This window comes from Diadema setosum, chromosome 16, assembly GCF_964275005.1.
Source record: "Diadema setosum chromosome 16, eeDiaSeto1, whole genome shotgun sequence".
In the NCBI taxonomy this organism is placed as follows: domain Eukaryota; kingdom Metazoa; phylum Echinodermata; class Echinoidea; order Diadematoida; family Diadematidae; genus Diadema; species Diadema setosum.
The window spans coordinates 35,567,942-35,584,748 of record NC_092700.1 but is presented as its reverse complement, the minus strand read 5'-3'; the positions used below and the strand labels follow the sequence as shown (position 1 = coordinate 35,584,748).

Here is a 16,807-nt window from a genome sequence, read left to right as displayed (position 1 = left end):
AGCAGCCAAGCCGATAGCAAGGTCAAAGGTTAACTTACGTTTCCATTATTCTGTCTGGTGGTCTGGTGGGAGTGACGGGGCTGCAAATACTACGGCGAAATAGGCCAGAGGGACAAGCATTATGACTTTTTTGCAGGTTAGTTTGCAGTTCACACTTATTTATAAAACTTGAGTAGAATGATCAAGACTCTGAAGGGTGTATTTTCCCCCGGTATTGTCATATGTTAAAATAACAAGAAAATAGCTCGTTGCTGGTGATCATTGCTTAGTCCCGAGCGTTCATTGTCGAGTGAGTGTGAACAAGATGGAGCCTAATGACTATGACTAGGCACCAGGCTAGACTCTAAATTACACGTAATCACTGGATCTCTGACAATCACATCCTGTAATACTCGGCAGTCCTGGACTCAGGGCCAGGGATCTATCCAAACATCTACTATTTACTAGCAAGGGGGTAGTGCCTTCTCTTATCAGCTGCTTATGCCTTCTTCTTTTCTTGCATCTTGGTGTAACGCATCGCATCGGGAGTGAAACCTAACCCTGAGAGTGTTAGTAAATTTACATTGTCGTCACTCTGACACTGGTCGTGGGTGCACATCGACTGATTAACAAACAACTTTGTCAACAAATTTAAAGTTAGACCCTAAATAAAAAGATTCTATCTTTAAAAAAGTCCAATATAATAAACAATTACAGTACAAATATGCTTGATCTGCCTTTGACATTGATTTTAATAATTTCATTTCCTGAACGTTTCACTTGTATGAGAATCTATTTTAATGTGAAGTACGATATACTAATTCAGTACATAGCTATGTTCTAATTCAGTACATAGCTATGTTCTAATCTCTTTTGTTTCACCATCATATTGCATTAAATAATAGCTAATCTCCTTCTTTCATTAATTATTAGTGGAGGAGATTCAACTTCTTTGAGAAGGAGGTGGTCAAATACCCAGAAAGCACAGAAATATTCTCAAAACTGAAGGTAAGTCAGCCTCGCCACCCAAATTGTTTTTAATTAGTGAATGATGCAATGTGGCATCCATTTACAATGTATAGCTTTGCTGCAGTGTCTTCTCTTACAGTGAATATATCCAATCATACTTCCAGTCCATGCTGCTAGTCAGTTCTTGTTTTGATGTTTCAGTACTCCTTGAGTTGTACCTTGCAGTATTTACTTAAATTTATTTGTCTAGATACAGTCAACTTCGGATACCTCGAATTCGTCGGGACTGAAGAAAATAGTTCGAGGTACGTGAAATTCGAGGTACGCGAAATTCGAGGTACGCGTACGTACGTCGAATTTTCTTCGACTTATCCGACGTTTATCAATGTTCAACATGGTATCTGTTATAGTGCCTACCGATTGTTTGCATGCTTGTCAATTGGAATTGAATCGACTTTTATGTGAATGAATTGAATGAAAATCGGCTTTGAAATCAAAATGTCAGAAATGAAGATCTTGGTGACCCTATCGCTCCACCAAAAAAAAAAAAAGTCGGATGTTTGCCTTTACTTTTGAAAATGAACAGCGGTAACAATCGGCTCCGTAAGATACTAAAATAAATGTCGGATGTTTGCTCATACTTTTGGAAATGAAAAACGATACGACTCAGCTTCGTATGGTGCTAAAACTAACGTCAGATATTTGATTTTGCGTTCGGAAATGATTAAGGACAACGTTCGGCTCCGGAAGACGCTGAAATAAATGTCGAATATTTGCTTTGACTTTCGGAAATGAAAATCAATATTCAACTCCGCTGATGGTTAGATAAGTGTCGGATGTTTCCTTATACTTTCGAAAGGAAATTTAACAATAACATTCGGCTCCGGAAGATGCTGAAATAAATGTCAGATGATCGCTTTTATGTTCGGAAGATCCAGTAACATTCTGCTCCATACGATGCTAAAATAGCTGTCTGATATTTGCTTTTAAATTTCGAAATGAATAACAGTAACATTCAGCTGCGGTCAATAGTAAAATTAATGTTTGATGTTTGCTTCGACGTTCGGAAATGAGTAACAATAACATTCAACTCCTTACGATGATAAAATAAATGCTGGATGTTTGCTTTTACGATCGAAAGTAAATGGCAATAACATTCAGCTCCGGAAGATGCTAAAATACATATTGCTTTTACGTTTGGCATGTTTGAAAGTGAATAGCAGTAACATTCTGCCCCATATGATACTAAAAAAAAAAGTATTGGATATTTGCTATTACATTTCGAAATGAATAACGGTAATATTCAGCTACGTTTGATGGTAAAATAAACGTCTGATGTCAGCTTCGACGTTCAAAAATGAAAAACAGTAACATTCGGCTCCGTACAATGATAAAATATTGTCAGAATGATTCATTTAACTTTCGGAAGTGGACAGCAGTAAAATTCGGCTCCGTACGATGATAAAATAAATGTCGTATGTTTGAAATGAATAACGGTAATATTCTGCTTCCTACGATGCAAAAATAAATGACAGATTGTTGCTTTTACATTTGGAAATGATTAACGGTATTAATCCGCTCAGTTAGATGCTGAAACAAATAGCGGATGTTTGCTTTCACGTTTGGAAATGGATAAGGATAGCATTCAGCTCCGTAAGATGCTAAAATGAATGTCGGTTGTTTGCTTTTACATTTAAAAATGATTAACGGTAATATTCGGCTCCGTAAGGTGCTAACAGACTAATAAATGTTGGATGATTGCTTTTACAATATAAGAAATGAATAACGGTAACTTTCGGCTCTTTACAATGCTAAAACAAATGTCGGATGCTAACAGATGTCGGCAAATGCTCCCACTTTTTCATGTCAAACGTAAGTTTTGACCTCCTAAATTTTTAGGCATCAACTTTTATAATAATCTATACGCCTGTTTGCTAAATCTTAAAACACAAAATAAGATGATTGGATTTTCTAATTTTAATTTCGAGTAAATTCGACCACCAAAAAATTAAAATCAGTGATACTGGTGGCCCGATAAAAGTGAGTGTGGAGACCTGTCTATTATATTCTTTATTATGCTCGGCCTATACTTCCACATCATATTCCACAATATTTTCATAATCGCATTGCTGGAAAAAAAAAAAATCAGTGCTTGCGTTCTCGGGGAAGAATAAATGAAACATACTTCGTGAAAGGCAAAAAGAAAAAAGTTTTAAAAAGGGCACTACGCAGGAGATCGATGTTTGGACAGTGGACCGTGATTAATGCCAAAGATATAACTGTCAACACCCAAAACCTACGCAGGTGCGCCACGACGGTTTAGAAATCTACGCGCGCGGTATGACTATCATGATCAAGAATTAAAACACAGTGGTTAAAGAAAAGAAGACGATGGGCAGAGCGTAGTGCTATCGTAAGCACTCCATTTTAATGGCAAGGGTGCTATGTGCATACCGTGTACGTATGTAGGTAGGTGTTGGGGATTTTTCTTGTCAGCTGTGTACCGGGTATTTCTTTGGGCGCGCGATTGTTCTGGTCGGGAATATTTACAGTCGAGTGTGAAAAGATTTGTGACGTCTTCTTCGCTGTGCACGCGCGCTTAATCGGAGATGCTGAGTGATGTTGCAATTCGATTCGAGCTACATGCTGGGAAAAACAATAAGTTAATTAAGATCGGGACAGTAGATTTCACTTCGAGGTAACCGAACTTTGAGTTATTTCTTCGAGCTACGCGAATTTTAATACACGGAAACTCCATAGGAACAATCGGGACTTTCATTTTGCCCCCGAGGTAAGTGATATTCGGCTTATCCGACGTCGAGGTATCCGAAGTTGACTGTACTTTCTTTCATTTCAGGATTCAATTCTGTGCATATTTAATGTATGATAATCACCTAAAATATGACTATTTAAAATGCGCTGCCCATGATTTAAATACAGTAGTTATAATATGTGATATGTATGTTTTGTTATAATCACTAGTGGATATGTCTGCATGTTTGCATTGTACCTATTTCAAAGAATTGTCTTTACATAATGATTTTGTAGATGAGAGTAAAAAATACATTGTATTTTTGTATGCAGTCAAATGTCTGAAAACTGATGAAATTATATTTTTGTTAAAGTATAACATGATGAAAATTGTGCAAATTTCCATTATGTGTCAATAGTCTGTATTTTCAATATTAAAAGACTTTCATCGTCATAATCTTTATGCATATTTAGGATTTTAACCTGTTGAAGACTAGTCTTGAGTATTCTCGGGCTGGGGTAATTGGGAAATGTGTGTTATAGGAAATCATTCCATCTTCAATGGGTTAAGACTTTCTTTAGACAGATGTTAAGAAAGTGTGTGCACACAGATAACAAAAGATTCAAAAGGACACACTTTCCAAGTCAAGAAAGAGAAAATTTGCTTCGTCGTAGTTTATAAATTCCCAATCTTCTCTCTCGCTCTCTGGGCTTGTCACCCCAGGACATCGACATCACAGCATGTGCCAGTGGGCGTGGCCAGATGACCCTTGGCGACTCCGAGGGCAACCTCCTGTTCCTGGACCGCAACCTTGAGCTGGACGGATTCAAAGCGTTTGAGCTGAGAGTGACGCACATCTTCCAGCTCAAACAGCACAACATCATCTTCACAATTGGGGTAACACTACTAGCATTTACAAATTAATATGGGTCATATACAGTACTGTATGCTCTATATTTTGCTAGGTTTTTTACTTATGTGAATTTTGTGCATCTCATGTTATTCACAAATTTAATAACACACAAAAATGCAAACTCTGATCCCATCATAAATTTGACGTGCACACATATTTTCTTTGTTCACTGCTGCACTCCACAATTGTGAATTTAGCACGTTCTCTAAAATACTTGAATGTCCTGATTGGTGAAAAATTGAGCTCACTTGATACGGTGTACGTTGTATTGCGTATACAGTTACTTTTAAGGTAAAACTAATAGGCTAGTATTCTCAAAGCAAATCTGGGCCCCATTTCATAAAAACTTGATATGATAGCAACTCTTGCTGGAATGGCAATTGTCATAGTAATGACAAGAATCCAGCTTCCTGATTAGCTGTTGCTATAGATGGGAAGTTGCCATTCCAGCAAGAGTTGCTATCATATCAACTTTTCTAAAATGGGGCACAGGTGTAGCATGGCTACACTTTGTCCACTCATTTCTAGAGATCCAAGTGTCAAACTCGCCAATTTTTGTACAATGATGAACACATACACTTGTATGATTTATAATTCAATAAAATGCAGTAAGCAAAATTAGATTTCCTCAAAATATATCTCTCTAATTGTTTTCCTGATAATCATCACTTTCTTCATTATAGTACTCTGCTAATGCACCAGTATTCTATAAGTGAGATATTTTTAAGTGATAAACCTGATAGTCAGTTTGCCATACATATCAGATGGCACAGTATACTGTTATGCCACACTCCCACTGGACAGCCATTGTTGTTGTTAAGGAATCAAGAAGATAACCCCATTCCTATTTGCTGATACTTGGTTACTTTCAAGATATCTGTACCAAGTGGTGATGAAAGCCTAGTAGAGGTCAATGTCTTTTGATTATTTTTGTGTTGCCTCTTGTTTTCTGCCTTCATTGCAGCAAGATGAGCCTGGTATAAATCCTGTCATCAAAGTATGGAATCTTGACAAGGTGAGTTTTACAATAAAATCATACTTGTTGTTATCAAAAGATAAGGATACACCCCTTTCATTGGTGCTGTTTAGTCTGAACAGACCATCTCTCCAGGCCTGTTCTTACTGGTAAAATTTTGCCTCCAACTTAACATTTGCCTGAGCTGGATATATAGTGCAAAAGGGCATTTCATCACTAGATAGAAGTGACAACTTTGACATTATCCAAACTGCTCCAATTGACATGAATGACGGCTCAATTGCATGAAGTATTATTCCATGCAGCAATGTTGGACACAATGTTGAAGTGAAATTTTATTGATAATTATTAGAATATGTGTGCAACTGAAGTGAGTCTTCAATACAGCAAGTGTAGCTGCTTAGATGAAGGGAAAAATCAATCAATTAATGACTGGTCAGTGGACTCTTCCACATAAAACCTTTCATCAAACCTTTTTAAAATCTTTGAATGATTTTGTTTTTCTGCATAAATATCTTTAAACAATTACATTTCAAAAGAAATATGAAATACAGGATAATGCTATCGTGTTTAAGGTTACTGCATGATCGAATTCGTACAAGACTATTCAATTAATATAGTATATGCCTTATAGGTCGCAATGTTATTTCTTCCCTGATTTCATGAGTTGACTGATATTTGCTAAGTAAATAAGCAACATGCTGAAATATTCCAAACTTTGCTCCCCTGAAAAGGGCTTCATATTTCTCATTCCATCAGTGCTGTTCTCAATCACAAATTTAACTAACAATATTTGCAAAATTTTCTTACAATTAGTGAAGTGTGAATTATGATACTTGCAAAGTGTATGACATAGACAGTAACTTACTACTTTGTACCATGAATATGTGACCGGCGACAACGGTTTCAGGCAAAAGTCGGGGATTTTGAAAATTCATTTTTTCACTGAATCACATTGCCCATTTCCAAAGCTTTGCATTGATATAAAACACTTCCATTCTTTGGCACCATAAGTGGGCATGGAAAGCGAAATAAAATGCACTTTTTAAGTTGTTAGCCTGACAAAATTGCGAGAAAACGGGCTTTGAAGATTCACCTCTTTCTCAAGGCAATGTCCGAGCGGCGATGCGAGGTGAGAATCACCCATCCGTACGATGGTGCCAATCGATGTTAAGCTCCGCCTCTATCAACCACATCGCCTTCTGATTGGCTCACTGAGAGAGTCAAATTTACCGGGCACCCTTCCTAGGAGCTCAGCGCATGGAGTCGAAAAACAATGCGGTTCGCTCGGGTTTGTTTTACCATTACGTCTTTCAATATGGCGGATACGATAATTGCACGTATGGTGTACATGTGTATGGGCGCACACATTACGCAATGGTATCCACACGCCATGACCATGTGCATGTAACAGGAGCAGGTGGCGAATCCACACATTTACAAATCGCGTTTTCATTGTTGTTGATTTGACTTTATCATTGGCGACCCTTTTGTAGGCAGAAAAATGCCAGTGCTGGCAAAGGTCACGCTTCCTGTTTGTTTTGCTTTTACAAGCCGTGCATAATTATGTTGCCTTGTTCGGTGGTGTTAATTATACAGTATTAAACAAACACGACTCGTTAATTTCGTGCGATCTTGATGTGTAGTATTTGAATATAACTGGTTTCATGTGACCTCTCATTTCCTCTCATCTACCTTCCCTTGAGTCAGTCTGCTGACATAATTTTTACTGCATGTACAAGTAGACTATCGTTTTTTTTTTCTTTTCACACGATTATGTCGCGCTAAATGATATTTGTTTCACTTCCGTTGTCGAACATTGCGGTAGAATAGTTTGGATAGAAAGCCAAACGAAGAGCACGCACTACAGCGTATAAACCACTATGGCAAGAACAATGGAGCATGTAATCATGCATGCGTGGACAAAGCATTCCCCAAACGCTGCAACTGGTGTCTCCGAAAGCCGAATTATGTAAATGTGTGCGACGCACCAGCCAATCGCATTCGAGACCTTGCGCCGTAGCAACGCTGGGGATATTGGCGCGGCGTTCGAAAGAAGCTCGAAACTGACGAGTGCGATCCAACATAGGGTGCTTAAAATTCCATTTTCGTTAGGAAAAATGTAGTCTTATGCTATGAAATTTAGTGTAGATGTAGAAAACATATCAAAGATTCGATTTCTGCAAAAAACCCGAATCGACAAAAATAATGGTAAAAATCTTTGTACCCCACCTAGGAGGAAATTTGCTCTTGCGACTTTTGCCTGAAACCGTTGTCGCGGGTCACATATGTAAATCCGATGTGACATTGGATCCGTGATTGCCATTAAATTTATTCAAAGCGTGACAAGTCCAACAACCCATCATGCACCCGCATCACAAGAGCCCTGCCGGGGAGCAACGTTGCCTCTAACGTGACGGCCATTGCGGTCAGCGAAAACCTGAACATGATGGCGATCGGCTTTCAGGATGGCAGCGTGACACTTTTCAAAGGAGACGTTACAAGAGACAGGTACAGGAGAGAGAAATCTAGCCACCAAGTATCTTTGGATTCATGGTAACAAAGGAAATTAATGATGTGCTGTGTTAAGTAAGCTTTCACTGCAGTAGACGATAAAGTCACAAATATTAACCCATTTCATACGGGAACCTGGTGATCTGTGTATTAAATCTATGGACATTTCAGAATTCAGTATGGAATGGGTTAAAGCCAATTGTAACTATACATTGTACCAAGAATTTTCATTGTGGACAATGAGATCAACCAATACAAATGTGAAATGTGATGATTTTGGTGAAAATTTAATTTTGGACACTTATATTCAGAAGCTGAAAGTTTTGAATTATTACATGTTTTCTCTACAGTTCAAGTGTGAAGATCGCTAATTTACACTAGATCAATTGTAATGTGTCAAGTTTTGTTTAATTTTGTCATTTGTTCTGATTGTTCATAAATTATTGCAGACACAGTAAATCCCCCAAGATTGTGTACAAAGGTCGTGTTCAGGTCACGGGTCTTGCCTTCAGACACTCCCAGCGGAGTAATGTTCTATTTATATCCACAGAGGAAACAGTCGTTTCCTGTCACATTGGGTCAAAGGACGTCAGAGTGGTGAGCTTTATCCTACTTTCCTTAATCAACTCTTTGTGTGCTGAGTGCCACAGAGTGCTGCATTATTCAGAAGCTGCAGCACATGAATAAGTTTAGAAAACATTGTGGTTTTCAAAGCCATGTACATTGTCAGAGAAGCGTTCATACGAGACATGCAGTACAGGAAAGTTGCAGAGAAAATTGCATGCTGTGAGCCAATGAAAATCTTTATATGAATAAGCTATTGCTATGATGCATTCCGTGTGCAGTGGCATATCGCAGTTCATCAATCAGTGTGTGCACGGTTGTACAATGAAATAAATTATGTGCAGTTTGCTAGCCGTTAGCTGAGTGAGGCATGTGAATGTGGGGCACAAGGAGTGACAAGCATTGATATTTTAAGACCATACCAAATGCTCAACACTAGATACATTGTATTTGACATGTAGATGCCATTGCTGTAAGGCTATGATCTTACAGCCAAATTACCCCAAATAAAGTAAAAGTATGTGACTTAAAAATATGTTTAGAAATTTTGTCTAGTATACTAATTTCCACCCAATTCATAAGCCAACTCCATATCTTCCTAATTTGTGTAATATGTTATGTGGAGTCAAAGGGGGCCTGAACTTTCAATCCTAGCAGAATCTTTGTCAGAATCAAAAGACTACACACAACAAGCACACTCAGGGAGGGCTAGGGACACAGAACAAAGAAAACAAAAGGGGTGGGTTAGAAGTCAAAGGCAGGGAGCCCAACAGGTAAGGGAGGGGGATTGAAGTGGGGGAGGGGGGATGAACAGACAAAAGGCAGAGGTGGGCCAGTGATGATCCCAAGGATCATTGGGGACAACCTGTGAAGGATAAAGATGAATAGGGAGGCAACATCAAACAAGATGAAGAACAACAGAAGGATAAAGAATAGGAAACCAGTGAAATAGAAACAGCAAGAGTGAAGGGGGGGGGGGGGAGGCTGAACAAGCAGTGAGCTCTTACCTGATGTACAAAGATGTGCCAACAAAATGAAAGTGAGAATCATCCAACAAATGCAAATTACAAAACAAAGGCAATACATACTATGTGGGAGTGGATCTATTACTATAAGTAAAAATCCAAAAGGGAGAAGTACATTTATGTATATGCATATATGTACGTGTATACTGTACTGCTTTGCATCAAACTGTAAAATGCTTGTATACTTCTCTCTTTTTGTGTAACGCCTGTTTACTTCAATACTTTAGTTTTGTTTACTTACTTTACTCACTTGTTTACTTACTTGTTTACTTATTTACTTTAGCACTTTTATTTCAAAACAAAAGTGTTGATATGTTACATTGCATCCTACAATGTAACTGATTCGCTCTGACATTATTGACTGAATGTAACTTGAATAAATCTTTCTTGGTTTGATGCACAGGACACTCTAGATAATCATGGCTGCCCACTCCGATGCGCTGTGATGAGTGATGCAACTCAGGACAACCAGTTTGTTATTGGCAGGAGCGATGTGAGCACTTTTGAATTTATCTTCTTTACTTGCCCATGCATGTAGCAGCTAAGTTGCCACACGGTTATATATTACTGTTATGCATCATGTCCAAGCAAGCAAACAAACAAACAAACAAAATTTACCATGGCATAGATTAGACAAAGCCATGTAGCTTCGACAGTGCAGCATGTCCACAGCAGGACCATTGTGACATAAAACAGATTAGGATACAGCGATCTCCATTTGCTGTACGGTCAGTTTTTGGATGCCCATGCAGATTCGCAATCAGTGTATACCACCTAGCATGGTAGTCAGTGAGCAAAACACTCTAGGGGTAACCATATATATTGATGCAGTGTAAAGGTGTTTGTAAGCTTCTTCACAAAGAATTATGGAGTGTAATCAGTTGAATGCTACGTGTACTATTCCAGTGATTTAAGTTTCTCAGAAATTGGAATGAGGTGTGTGTTGTGATCTTATTCAAAAAGTATCTTTGCTATCTCAAGAGGTTTTCAGTGAAAGATGATAATATTTCCACAGTGCATTTTATTCTCTTTTAGTCCATATCCAGGTACTTTTGCATAATTACAAATCATGTTTATTTTATCATGTGTGATTAGTGATCATGAACTTACATTCAACTTGAAAGTTCCTTGTTGGCATATAGAGTGTGACACTAGCAGCATTGGCAAAAAAACAGAAAACAGAAAACAAAAACAAAACACAATTCCACTGGAATACTGCCTCTTAGAAACAATCTTAGGTACCATTTTTGGTACCACCAGTGGATGTGAGACCAATTGCCATAGAGATGTTCCCCTTCTTGACCACATTTCCCCTGTTCTATACCTTACCTTGCCACATCATACTACCACCTGTCTTCATTTCAGGCGGTGTATTTCTACCAGACAGACGGGCGTGGTCCCTGTCTGGCATTCGAGGGGCGTAAAGCCATCCTGCACTGGTTCCGAGGCTACTTGGTGGTAGTCACCAAGGACAGCAAGACAATGCCACGCCAGATTGCTGGGTGAGGACTTTACTCTTTGTGTACCTTGAGTGCTGATTGGTACAGAAAACTCCATAGCATTGTACACACTGCCCAAATTCCCTGGCATAGAAAGGTTTGACCATGAAGATGCTTCAATTGAGTCAGTGCATTCAAAAGTAAAATTCAGTTGACAGGACCCTCAATGCACTAACTGTATCATTGCAGTGCTCCTAATAAGTTTAAGTTAATGTACACACAATTATAAAAAAGCACACAACTAGAAATAATTTGCAATCCTATAGCACAAACAGAAGGGAGGAAATGAAAGTGGAGCAAGTAGACTGTATCAGCCATTGCTGTTTCACAGTCTTCATGTTTTTGATGATATCACAGTAGTCATTTCATCAGATGTGGATATGGTAGACACTTATGATTGATAACACTCACACATTTTTGAAGACTATCTAGAAAATACATTTGCATTCTTTGAAGCATTGTCCAGTGTGGCATATTAAGCCCTTATGCCAACACGCACACAATTAACCCAGACATTGAGTGATGTCACTTATTATAGTACTTCTGTGTATCTGGTTTTTTCTTAATATATACTGTAGATACAAGAAGAATACTGTCAAAGAAGTATGAAAATCATGCTAAATGATGTGCCTATATCCAGCAAAGTATTCAATTTGCTTGAGTTTGTTCTTGACAGACTTTGATAAAGCATCTTAATTGTATAATATTAATGCTAAGTTAAGCTTGATATGCAATGAATGTCTTGTGCAGATTCACATTGAAAAGTGGATTTCTGTTATTCAATTTCGAAATGTTCCTCCTATTATATTTCTGCAGGGAAGGAGTGGCTCGAATGATGGACATCGTTACTGTTTATGACATCCAAAACAAGTTTATAGGTGAGAGTATTCTTCTGATGACTTTACCTTTACAATGTTGTCTATTGTTTAGCCTGCATTTTTGTCTGTGAATGTTGTGTATCACAGAGTTGATATATTCTGCTATCCAATATATTTTGTCTTCGCTCACCCACACAATTTTTTTTTTTTCATTGTTGATAGTTCACTATTTCTTTTTATGCTGGGGTCATTAATGCAAACGTACTGTGTTGTTCTGTCATGGATGTACATGTACCAAAGCTAGTCATTTTACCCCTCCTTATTTTTTTTTTTTCATGCATTTTACCTTTATGCTCACTTACAATGCCCTATTACAATTTACTACATGTCTTTGTTTATACTGCAAAATTTCATGTTTATTGTTCTACAAACTGCTGAGTTGGTAATCCAGCAAAGTAAAGATATGTATGTCTCTGATAGCTGCTTCTTTCTAAACATTTTGTGTGGTTAGAGGCGATAAATTGGGTAAAAAACTTTTTCATAACATAAAAGCCAGTGGCATTTTTTTTTTTTTTTTTGTAAATATCTTTTTGCCTTTGTTTTCCCAATATAGCCTATTCTGCTCCTGTGCCCGAGGTCATGGACGTAATCCAGGAGTGGGGCTCCCTCTATGTCCTTGGTGGAGACAGAAAGGTAGGGAGAGATTGTACAGTACAACTTTGACACGTGTCCGTACCCATGACAGCTCCAAACTTTTGAATAGTCCAACAAATGCATATTTTTACCTGTTTTAGGTCTTTAATATGAAGGAATGACTTCCTTGAAAGGTAAATTTGAGGATTGATTTCACAGACTTCTCATAAATTCTCATAATTTCTTTATACTAAATCTTCTGGTATACAATGCTGTATTTTCCTAGGGAAAGATTTTATGCTACACATGCATGAGCCACATCATGAAGTGATATATGATTTTAAGAGGATTTGAAGCTGTGCTACTTTCATTTTGTGCAAAGCACATCTTGCACTGCAGTAAGAAGTAGACATATTTTTGCAAGTAGAGTAGGCCTGTGTATTATAGTATAGGCAACATGCTTGATATAGAGCATGCACACAAATTTTATCTTATCTACGATGGTTTTCTTGATTTGAACAGCTGTACCAGCTTCAAGAGAAAGACACTCAGACCAAGCTGGAGATGTTGTTCAAGAAGAATCTCTATGTGATGGCCATCAAGTAAGTTCCTCAAATTACCACCAAATCAATTTATCATTTTTTTTTTTCTTCAAGAGCATAAACTCTTGATTGTCACCCCGCAGGTTTCTCATTAGTTTGTGCAACAACAACAATAACATCAAAATGTTATAGAAATCACATTTTGGCAAATAATTCGGCACCTACACCTCCTCTCCCTTAAAAGTAATGTGTATCAGTTGTCAGTTATTACAACACCATGGATGTTGAAAACATAGTCCTACTTAATTCTTTTTCATTTCATTGAACCAGAACAAAACAAAACAAAACAAAACAAAATTGACAACTGATCAATAAGGACACTCGTGAGGATATGTCATTATCCTATATTAAATTTGCATGATGTGTTTGTGGCCAATATTACTCTCTTACAGAAAGGTTTGTGAAACTTTAACATATCACAAGTATCTTCTGTATGTCCAGGTTTGAGAGAGCTTTACTCATGCTGTTGAGATGATTGTATTCTTTGGGAGTCAACTTGACCTTTGAGTGACCTTTCACCTCAACTCTTGTCTCATTCCGTGTTAGCCTTGCCAAGAGTCAGCACTATGACTACGATGGACTGATTGACATCTTCACCCAGTATGGTGACCACCTCTACAGCAAGGGTGACCATGATGGAGCCATTGCCCAGTATAAGAAGACGATCGGTCGGTTGGAGCCTTCCTACGTCATCAGAAAGGTGAGAGATAATATGAATTTATCAGACTGATGTGAGTTGTTCTGGGTTTGTAGTGACTGTACTGAAGCTTTCAACTCTTGAAACAGCCCGAACTCTATTAGCTACTCTTCACTACTGCTAAGACTTCCTCTTGAACGTGTCTGCGACAGAATCAAAACAGCGTCATCAAAACACTAGCTGCCAAGTTTTACTTGTGTCTGTGTGCCTTTGCTGGTTTTCTGCGCATAGCTTGAAGGTATAGATAAATAAATAGGACATAGTTTGTCTGTTGGAACAAATATCACCAGTATGGTAATTTTGCAAAGATAAAGAAATAATTTGTTTTTAATCACTCTACCATTAACTCATCAATTGCTTCAGAACTGTAATATGTTGGATTTTTATGTACCAGATATGTTGCTTGAGTTTGTCTGATAAGCCATTGCCACGCCAACTGCATCTTTTTTTTTTTGTCCCCGCCGAACGAGTTCGAGCAGCGGACTATGAAACGGGCTCCGTACGTGTGTGTGTCCGTCCGTCCGTCTGTGTGTACGTCCTTGTGTGATCAAAATGTTCAATTTGCTACTTCTCTGTCATTTATGAGCCAGTTTTGATTCTGTTTGCTTTATATGATAGCACTACATGGGAGCTTTGAAACTTGTACACAGAATTTCAGTTGTGACCTTTGACCTTGACCTTTGACCTATATTATACATTTTGCTTCAAAATGCTACTCCTTCGCCATTTCTAACCCGATTTCGATTCCGTTTGCTTTATGTGATGGCACTAGGTGAGGGCTTCAAAACTTCTACACAGAATTTTGACCTTTGACTTCTTTGACCTTTGACCTTGATTTTTGACCTGTATTGTACATTGGCTACAAGATGCTACTTCCGGCGGGGACATATATCACGCACCGCGTAATTTCTACTTTTCCTTGTTTATTTTTTTTTTTTGAGGGGGGGGGGGGGAGAGGGTGGAAGACTTTTTGAGATGAACTACTGCCAAGTACTTAAAATGAGTCCTTGTATCCTAGATGGTTTGGAGGTATACATGTATAGAGGAAAGATAAATTCATATTTGTTCATTCTTTTTTTGAAGGCGTTTTTATTTATGAACCTTTCTTTCTTTGATAATTTTGAAAGTTCCTGGATGCGCAGAGGATCCATAACCTCACAGCCTACTTGCAGGAGCTCCACAAACAAGCCATCGCCAATGAGGACCACACCACGCTGCTTCTTAACTGCTACACCAAGCTGAAGGACACCAACAAACTGGATGAGTTCATCATGGTAGGGTGTGATGGGGGCACCATCAAGGAGGGGGGGGGGGGATGATGGGGTGTGGTGGGGGACCCACAAGGAGGGGTAAAAAGAGAGAGAGATGGGGTGTGGTAGGGGGACCAGCAAGGAGGGTGAAAAAAGAGAGAGATTGTGTCCCATGGGAATGGGAAGGGAGTAAAACCTAGTATGATATAATAATATTCAGTCCAAAGGGTACTGAGCTTTTGATCGCAGAAAAATTTAGTCTTTGTCAGAGGCAAAATTACAAACATCAAGGGTAAGTAGACACATGGACTACAGACATTTAACATAACATGCACTGTCTGAGAAGGGCTAGGGACACAAAACAACGACACTAAAAAAAAAAACAAAAACAAAAACAAAAAAAAAACAGGGATGGGTCGAGTGTCATCCATGCAAGGAGCCAAGCAAGTATAAGGAGGGATCATATATCATGTATAAACAGACCCAAACTAACTTTGACAAGGTTAATATACACAATGTTGCTACTTGTTGAGGCAAGCTATTTTTTTTTATGCCTCCGCCACGAAGTGGTGCCGGAGGCATTATGTTTTCGGGTTGTCCGTCCGTCCGTCCGTCCGTCCGTACGTCCGTACGTCCGTCCGCTTTCGTTTACGCGATAACTTGAGTAATATATACAAGAATTTTACCAAACTTGGTCCAAGTATGAAGTATGATGGGGCAATTAGTTGATTAGATTTTGGGTGAAATCGGCTAAAGGTCAAAGGTCAAAGGTCAAGGTCAAATCATGAAATTGTATCCGTTTACGCGATAACTCAAGACTGGGTGGAGCAAATTTCACCAAACTTTGTTGGAGGATGATGTATGATGGGACAATTACTTGATTAGTTATTCAGTGAAATCGGACCGAGGTCAAAGGTCAAAGATCAAGGTCAAATCCTAAAATTTATCTGTTTACGTGATAAACCAAAACTGGATGAAGCAGCTGTCACCAAACTTGGTCCAAGGATGATGTATGATGGGACAATTAGTGGAGTAGATTTTAGTGACATTGGCAAGAGGTCAAAGGTCGAAAGGTCAAGGTCAAATTCTACAAATGTTGCAATTTCCCCCATATCTATGCAATGCCCAAAGGTATTTTCTTGAAACTTGGTGTGGACATGTACTACTGCAAAAGATCCTCCAGAGAGAGTTTCATGTCGTAAGGTCAAAGGTCAAAAGGTCAAAGGTTAGGTGAAAATGTTGCAATATCACTTTTCTCGCAAATGGTTCAATGTATTTTCATGGAACTTGGTACATACGCATGTACTGTCTGGCAGGGATTCTCTAGGGAATTTAGGGTTCATGGGTCAATAGTCGGGGGTCAAAGGTCAAGGTCAACTCCTCAAAATTTTACTATTTCCCTCATATACTATTATATCTGCAATGCTTGCATTATTAGTTTCAAAACTTAGTACATGCATTACCTAATGGAGATTCTCCAGGAAATTTCCAGCCTGAAGGTCAAAGGTCAAAGGTTAAGGGTCAAAGGCCAGGCTTCAATGCCCCCCCCCCCAAAAAAAAAAATATATATATATTTTTTGTACCGTTATCACACTCTTTCTTCATACCTTTGAAAT

The 16,807-nt window shown here is 38.5% G+C and overlaps 1 protein-coding gene across 1 annotated transcript in view; it reads left to right on the top strand.

Annotated features, from left to right (window-relative positions):
• Positions 1-60: 60 nt before the first annotated feature.
• LOC140240308 (vacuolar protein sorting-associated protein 11 homolog) overlaps positions 61-16,807 on the top strand; it is a 33,935-nt gene continuing 17,188 nt past the window's right edge. Inside the window, exons 1-13 of the mRNA XM_072320091.1 lie at positions 61-136; positions 913-987; positions 4,424-4,597; positions 5,578-5,628; positions 7,931-8,100; positions 8,553-8,700; positions 10,096-10,185; positions 11,058-11,194; positions 12,008-12,069; positions 12,623-12,702; positions 13,165-13,244; positions 13,791-13,944; positions 15,069-15,215. Of these exons, the coding sequence (XP_072176192.1) occupies positions 122-136; positions 913-987; positions 4,424-4,597; positions 5,578-5,628; positions 7,931-8,100; positions 8,553-8,700; positions 10,096-10,185; positions 11,058-11,194; positions 12,008-12,069; positions 12,623-12,702; positions 13,165-13,244; positions 13,791-13,944; positions 15,069-15,215 (1,383 nt within the window). The 5' untranslated portion in view covers positions 61-121. The remainder of the gene's footprint in view (positions 137-912; positions 988-4,423; positions 4,598-5,577; positions 5,629-7,930; positions 8,101-8,552; positions 8,701-10,095; positions 10,186-11,057; positions 11,195-12,007; positions 12,070-12,622; positions 12,703-13,164; positions 13,245-13,790; positions 13,945-15,068; positions 15,216-16,807) is intronic.